This window comes from Bidens hawaiensis, unplaced genomic scaffold (genome assembly GCF_021521415.1).
Source record: "Bidens hawaiensis isolate Kalapana, Puna unplaced genomic scaffold, B.hawaiensis_p1.1 tig00014401_1, whole genome shotgun sequence".
In the NCBI taxonomy this organism is placed as follows: domain Eukaryota; kingdom Viridiplantae; phylum Streptophyta; class Magnoliopsida; order Asterales; family Asteraceae; genus Bidens; species Bidens hawaiensis.
Window position 1 is genome coordinate 271,286 of NW_027492244.1, and position 7,892 is coordinate 279,177.

Consider the following 7,892-nt stretch of genomic DNA (forward strand, 5'->3'; position numbering starts at 1 on the left):
AAATTTAGCCCTTTTCGACCGAAAATTTGTATACGTAGTGTAAATTTAGACGTTTTTGCCCGAAAATTTAAGCCCCCCCCCCCTCCGGTGTCTTCGTCCGGGCTTCGCGATGCGGCGGGTAATTGGTATTCATGGTTCGGTCTAAACCCATAAAACCGGTCATTGGTGTGGTTTCAATGTTTGGTTTTTTACGTCAAAAATATGTTACTAACGGCTGGACTCACGAGTTAACATCGGACCGTCAAAACCGACCGTGAACACCTAACGTAGTAATTATTTTATTTATAAAACTATAGCAATATAATACTCAAATTAAAGTGAATAAAACACTCGTTTTTATTGTGTAACTTTTTTAGAAAAATATTAATGTACGAAAAAATTATAGTCGTTTAAAATTTGTGAGAGAAATTTGGTTTAACATTGAAATTTAAGTTAAAATATGGTTAAAGATGAAGAGGTAAGCATGTAATTATTTTTTCATTTGACAAAAGTTGAGGATGCAAAAATGTAAATATTTTAAAGAGTTAAAATAAACCGTATGAATTGTGTGTTTAAAAAACAAGTTTGTCCTTTTTTATATATATACATTGTGCATTATTGGTTGTAAATTACTTAAAATCAAGTGTCTTAATTTGCTTTTGTCTTTTATATTATATATAGTATAGATATATATATTTGTTCATATATAATTATATAAAAAATAAATTAAAAAAATATTCAAGCCGAACCGAACCGATCAGACATTTACTCATTGTTTGGCTCGTTTACAAACTGAACCAAACCGAACGGCTCATTTACAATCAAGCAAAAAAACAAACGAGCGAGTTCGGGTGACGAGCGGTTTGGACGACCCTGATTCCAATCTCAATTCACCTCCACAAAACACATCTGCTACATTTATACCGAGCTTAATTTACACTCTTTTCCCAAGCCCAATTTTTTGGTCAACTTTGACCCAAAATGTAACATTGACCTAAAAAGGTCAATATTGCCTAAACTGCCAACTTTGACTAAAATTCAACTTCATCAGCAAAATCAAAGCTGACTAGAAAGTCAACTGTTAACAGTAATTCCCAAATGGATCATTATTTTCACTCAATAGACCACAATAAAACTTGACAATAATCTCAAACAATACCAGTTATGCAAATCCCACTTTTTCCAACATAATAAAACTTAAATCATATTTGTCCTAATACAGACTATCATCCAAATCACAGCAGGTTATGAGGAGAAAACTGAAGTCGTTAGGAAATATTTATCTTTAGTTAAGGACAAAAACTTTAAATAAGTTCTTCAGATTTTTTTATGATGTTTTGGAATTCTAAAAGTTGCTATGTTGCATTTAATAGGTCGCTGTCACGCTAAGATTGACATGGAAAATCAACAAATAACAAATCTGAATTTACTAAAATAGTAACACTTTGGCGTTAAAAAGTTACTTAACTAGATCATTTATGCCACGACCGTTTTGATGGTTCAAACAATACTGATAACAAAGTTAACTGCATACACAACTAACCTGCTGAAACTCATACTGAACAGATTTTAAAGAAATACAAGGATGAATGTTAAATGAACCTAAATGCAGTTTTCATAGTACAAATTCTAAAATTGTAAAAAAGCTATGAATGTAGGCAAACATACAGCCTTCGTTTTACATGTGTCAGTTCAATTTCGGTCAAATCTTCGTTATTGAAGGACTTTGCAGACACTAAACAACAAGATAAATCATACATAAAAGCAACAACTATCAAGTAAACAGACACAAGTGAAAAAGATTGGTAATACCGACTGTTGGACACAACGGTTCATATTAGCTTCTGGGTCAGCTTGATCATGAAACTATTAACGGAATTCGCATCCAAAACAATCCATGATGACTCAAAAAGCTCATGAAAAAACTCATTCCCGATCTCCTCCGCTGCATGCCTAAACGCAATCCCAAATGCATTTCCTTGAACCGCCCCCAGCCTCGGTTTACCACAAACTCCAACAATAAGAACTTTTTCCCGATCTTGAGTGTGGCAAACGCATACCAAAGGTTTCAATCTTGCACCTTTTTCTCGTAAAGCGTCCATTATAAAATACCCAAATTTTGTTAAAGCTTGAGGGTATCCCAGTAATTTTGCATCTGCCGAGTCTTCAAGCTTGACCCATCGGAACTTGGATCCGCTTCTTATTGAACCCTTTCTGGTTATTGCAGTGCTTCCTTGTCTAAGAATGGCCCGTTGGATCTTGATCGCGTGCCTCATACCCGTTTCTAGTTTTTCAAGTTTTCGTAACGATAAAGCATCGTACGCTTCTCCAAACTGTTTGGGAGCCGATAAGCTGTTGGAATCCATGGAAGATTCGAGAAGTGCGGTGACTCCATAAACCACATCTGCAGCCGAGATTTTTGAGCTGTATCCATGTAACAACAAGAACCCGCGATAATACAAGTTGTTCAAACCATAAACCGGTAGAAAATGTTCAAACTCGTCTTTCATTTTCTTCTTAATATCCATACTCATGAACCGAAACTTCTGTTTACACTCGTCAAGCGCAAATCCCATTTGCGCGAGAAGTAACATAAGCTTTTTCGTCCCATTATCGCTCCAAGTTTTCAACTTTGTTGCTATGTACGAAGAACATAACATCGAATCGAAAAGATTCCATTCTTGTAACAACATGAGTCTCGGTTCGTCCTCATACGCGATTCTTGAAGCATCCGGTGCACAAACAATGGTTCCATCTTTCAAAGTTACAGAATTAACCGCACCCAAACTCCCCGAACTGTTTATATGCTGCTCAAGCTCCATCACACCCGCTTGGTACCTCTCGTTCGTTAACCTCTCGTGAACAAACTGATCGGTTAACGCCACGCAAGCGAGCCACAGCAAGTCATTAGTGTTCTTCCTCAAGTAATTCGACAACTCATACATCAAACAACCCGATGGCTTTCCATGAAAAGTACCCATATGATAATACTCCCTCTTCAGCCTCCTAAAAAGCTTCAACGGGTCGGTTTCATCATCTCCTTCACCCCGCTTTCGTTTCCTATTCCTACTCCCATCATCCCCATCATCGCTTTCGTCTTCTTCCTCGCTATCCGACTCGTCCTCATCCACCTCATCATCACTATTCAAATCACTCGCGGCCGCCAACGCCGACACGTCAAAATCATACGACAAATCCGCTTGATTCTCATCATCCCGAGTATAAAGCACAACAACCCTATCATTCCCTTCACTAAGATTATGCAAATGAATCGGACGGTGACTATCGACAACAAAAACCCGAGCCAACGGACCCAATTCAAGAATCTGCCTAAGATCCCTATGACACCCCCAATTGATCAAAAGTATAGTAACCGGGTCACCATCTTCATTAGCCGATAAACCCGAACCGGCATATTTATGAATCTCCTTAAAACTCGACACCGGGTAACACGCGTACCGGACCGAATCGGACTCCAACACATGACATATTATTTTCAAGGCACATAACGAATCGACATCGGAGGTTGATGGGAATATAAGTAGTGGAGTCATGGAAGCTGGATTCAAAGCAGATTGACGTAATCTACTGTAAAATGATTCAATACTCTGTTCTCTAACCATAACTACTAACAACAACGTAATTGAAATCTGGGTTTGTAATTAAGGCTTGTAATTTGAACGAATGGGTTACCTGGATAGATGTAATTTGATATTGGGATGATGAAATGGAAAGAGGGAAAATGTGTGTTTTTGTGAATCTGATTTGGGTTTGAATAATAATAATTGAAATGAATGTTTGATTTGTTTTTGGTGATGAAAATTTTAAAAATTTGGAGTGGCGCCAAGGTTTCGCGGGGAAATGTTGAAATGGGATTTTGGGGTCGGATTGTTAAAGTGATGTCGTTTTCTTTATTTTTGATTTAAGTGTGTGACTATTTTAGCGCTTTAATGTTTTATAAACTAGGGTATACCCGCGTGACACGCGGATGGAATAACATGTAACTAATAAAAATCAATTTAAACATATGTTTAAGTTAACATGCTACTTGTTCATATTTGTTACAAAAGTATTATAAAATTACATTAATGTCTTAAGATTCAAACTTCAAAATTACAATTACTTAAATTAAACCAAACCACCAAAAGACATTAACAAAAACACTAACCATGTTCTTTGATATCAAAACATCATCAAAGTCTTCAAAAGTTATACCAACATAAAGTCTCATTTCCTAAACACCTGAAAAGTTATTTTAACAACACAATATTCATTTAAATTAAACCGAACATAACAACATGTATAATAATTAATAAAATCTAAGCATTACAAAGTTCTTATGTCCGACCTACATATGTAAAGTTCATAAATATAGTTATTAGTTGGTATAAAAAGATGTTGACAATATACTGATACTTTTAAGTGTATAGACAATATCTAAAGCATTAATATATTACCTTCTCCTTCATCATCGGACAACAAACTTTCGGGATAACCATCATAATCACTTTCATAGTTTGCACATTCGGCTAACTATTTAACCTTCAAACTCACCTCCCTTTCCAACTCAAGATGTGCAATTCGTTTTCTATGATTAGATAACTTCAACATATCTAGCTCTCTCAAAATGAACAAATCATCACATGACAATAGTTGGTTAGGATTAAAATTTTTATACTGCCCATTCTCAAAGTTGATAACAACTTTGTTTTGATTTGGATAAAAAAAACCAATCCCTAACATGTTCAAACGGTAAAACATTTTGGTGGAGATCATCAAGGTATTCACGTAACAGATTGATGAGATTGGTTTCTTGAATACAAGGAGAAACTTTCCGAACACCAATCTCATGAATTTGATGCTTAAGAAGGTTATTAAACATCATCACTGAGTCCATATTATCTTTTTGTATCATGAAGAAATCACTAAACAGAAATCCATACTTACGCAAAACAGTTGAAAACTTCCAATTCACAATGGTCGACATTTGTTGGCAATATAATCGTAGTTTGTTATCAAAAATCTTTAGATTGTAAAAGAAGAAGAAGAAGAAGATGATGATTAATTAAAATGATAATTATAAAATATATAAATGAAGTGACGGTTTATTTTTCCAATGAGTTAAATGATTGTATCTATATAATTATCATATATAGTAAGTCTATATTTGTAATATTTTATTAGATATTATTATTATTATAAATATTTTGACTTGAAATTGAAATTTAAACAATGCTATCCATTCAAACATATATATCCGAAAATTGAAATACTTATTAATAAGTTAATAACAATTTATAAGTTATGACTAAACAAATATAAAAAACATCTTACAAGTACATAACTAAAGTTTAGAAAAAAAATAAGTTACATGATAACACTTAGAGTAGAATATAACAATTTAAAATAAATGACAAATAAAATGTGTATCATTCTAAGTTTCCAAAAATCTCCTTGTACACAACATTTGTTGTTTTATTTGTAAGCTTTGATTCTTTATCGAGCATCAATAACTTAATACCATCTTGACTCTTAACTCTTGACAAAGCCACATAAAGCTGACCATGAGAAAAAACCGGATTTTTAAGATACAATCCAACTCTTCACAATGATTAACCTTGACTTTTGTTGATTGTCATGCCAAAACATAAGCAGATAGGAAATTGTCTCCTTTTTAATTTGAAAGGAAGTTTCTTATCAGTTGGTGTAAGGCTTATTCGACTAATTAAAGTGCGATATCCTATATTTGTACAAGAGACAACTTTAGCTTCAATTACACGCCTAATGAGACTAACGACTTGAAGGCGCTTTCCATTACACAGGCCCTTTTTATGATTAATATTCCTTAACAGCATGATGGGAACACCAACTTTAAGAACCAATCTATGATTAGGCATTCCTGACATCTTTAAACCATTTAACAAATCAGGGGAATACAACTATGGATCAACGTCGTATGAAACGTCTTCAGATTCAGCCAAACTGTCGGAACTTAGATACTAGACTTCTTCACCAGGAAAGAGGGCTAACATACGTTCGTTAATTTTTTGAACGACCTCATTCAAAGGTGCAAGCAGTGCGCGATCCTGAAAGTAAGCAACTTCGTTGAATCTATCTAATATATCAGGATATACAAACTTTATTAAATCACCAATTGGATCAATTGAGTTCAATATCAACAGATCCTCTGGAATATCAATAACCGACTCTCCGTCATTTGGACCACCGACGGTTCCTTGACCTATGTCTAACAGCCAGTCAGCAAACTCTTTGATGTTTTCAACGTCTGAAGATCGACATCCAACTGTAAGCCTCATGTTCTTATTTAGTTTAAGAACCTTACACTTAGACCAGATATAAGAAGAATTGATGCAAGCATTGACACATTCACTTCTGGTACCGTTGGTTACAACGGGCAAAATTTGCCGAAAGTCACCACCAAAAACAACAACCTTACCTCCAAAAAGTGCTTCAGAAGTATTTGCAGAATCACAATTCATAACATCGTTTAAAGTTCTGTCTAAAGCTTCAAAAGCATGCTTATGAATCATTGGTGCTTCATCCCAAATTATCAAGCTTGTCTTTTTCAATAATCCATAGACGTCGGTATTTCCTCTAACCTAATTATAAGAAAAAAGAAAAAAAATATATGTATAACGTAACCTATTTTAAAGTCTATTTAAATTCAAATAACAAATAAAACAATATATAATTAAAAAAAATACTACAATTAAAAATAACAAAAAAGTATTTTGTAATATTACCGGACGGATGGAATCTTCGGTCAAATTAATGGGTATCAAAAATCTCGAATGTGTTGTTCTTCCACCCTCCAACAGCAAAGAAGCTATACCGCTTGAAGCAACATTCAACACAACGTCTCCCTTTGACCTTATAGATGCAGATAAGGTCTTCCATAAATAAGTTTTTCCAGTACCGCCGTAACCATATACAAAAAACACGCCACCTTTTTTACCAACCAAAGCATTCATTATTTCATTATAAACCCCTCTCTGTTCATCAGTTAACGAATCAAATAGATTACTAAATTTGTTACTCATGGTCTCGGTATCATATGAAAGCTCTTCCACCATCAACGGATTAGTTGCTCTTGAAATTGTTTCTATATCTGGATATGGCATTTGTTGATGTCTTCTAAGACTTGAGTTGTTACAAATTAAAAAATTTTCAATTTCAAGGAGTGCTAAGTTTTTTAGCTACTCTTCATTAAGCATCAAACCTGAAATCAATATAATAACCTACTTAATTTAATATAATTTAAATATTTATTGATATTAGATATTTGGAATCATTAAAAATATTATAAAAAACATAAATCGTACCAGGGTTGTTTTGATCTTTTTGTTATTTGTATAGAATACCGTCAACTAAAAGTTGCCAGGTGCTTTCCCAAACAAAATGAGGTCTAGATAAACTTTAAGTAATCAACATTGTAGCAAATAAATTTCTTAAATAATATCCGGTAGAAGTGTGACTTGCTTCTTCAATTGCTTCTATGTATTCCTTATCATCATCTAAAAGACCTCTTTTGTAGCATGCATCTCGAAAAGTTTCACACACAACTCCATCAACTGTTCGAATATCTTTAAAACATTCGGGGCCTTTAACCTTATTTAATAATATTCTTAGATAATAAGCTTCATCGAATGCGGCTGGAACAACATGAACTCTACCGATTGCAAAACCCCTTTGCCGAGGTTCCCATTTACGACCTTGTTTTTTCCAAACATACTTTGTTGGAAACTCAGCGTATGTGAGAGTCTTTGAAAGGTCATACTTCTTATTACACTCAAACCAACCGGTAAACATGGAAGAAGCATTAGTTGTTTTGTTTAAAATATCTTCAATATCTTCGTTATCACCATATATTACCTGCTGTTCACCGGGTAAAT

General features: G+C 34.2%; 2 protein-coding genes across 2 annotated transcripts; both read right to left on the reverse strand.

The window, feature by feature from the left end:
* Window positions 1-1,606: 1,606 nt before the first annotated feature.
* Window positions 1,607-3,902, reverse strand: LOC143546542 (uncharacterized). The gene has a single exon (XM_077038195.1). The coding sequence runs from the start codon at window positions 3,600-3,602 to the stop codon at window positions 1,812-1,814; it is 1,791 nt and encodes a 596-aa protein (XP_076894310.1). The 5' UTR covers window positions 3,603-3,902; the 3' UTR covers window positions 1,607-1,811.
* A 2,076-nt stretch (window positions 3,903-5,978) lies between these two features.
* LOC143546538 (uncharacterized) lies at window positions 5,979-7,121 on the reverse strand. Its single transcript, XM_077038192.1, has 2 exons — window positions 6,744-7,121; window positions 5,979-6,599 (listed from the first exon to the last, which is right to left on the reverse strand). The coding sequence occupies exons 1-2, from the start codon at window positions 7,119-7,121 to the stop codon at window positions 5,979-5,981; spliced, it is 999 nt and encodes a 332-aa protein (XP_076894307.1).
* Window positions 7,122-7,892: the final 771 nt, after the last annotated feature.

Coding starts and splice junctions, on each gene's coding strand:
- LOC143546538 (XM_077038192.1), bottom strand. CDS start 7,121: ATGCCATATCCAGATATAGAAACAATTTCAAGAGCAACTAATCCGTTG. Junction 6,600..6,743: donor CCGAAGATTCCATCCGTCCG/GTAATATTACAA, acceptor TCTTATAATTAG/GTTAGAGGAAATACCGACGT.
- LOC143546542 (XM_077038195.1), bottom strand. CDS start 3,602: ATGGTTAGAGAACAGAGTATTGAATCATTTTACAGTAGATTACGTCAA.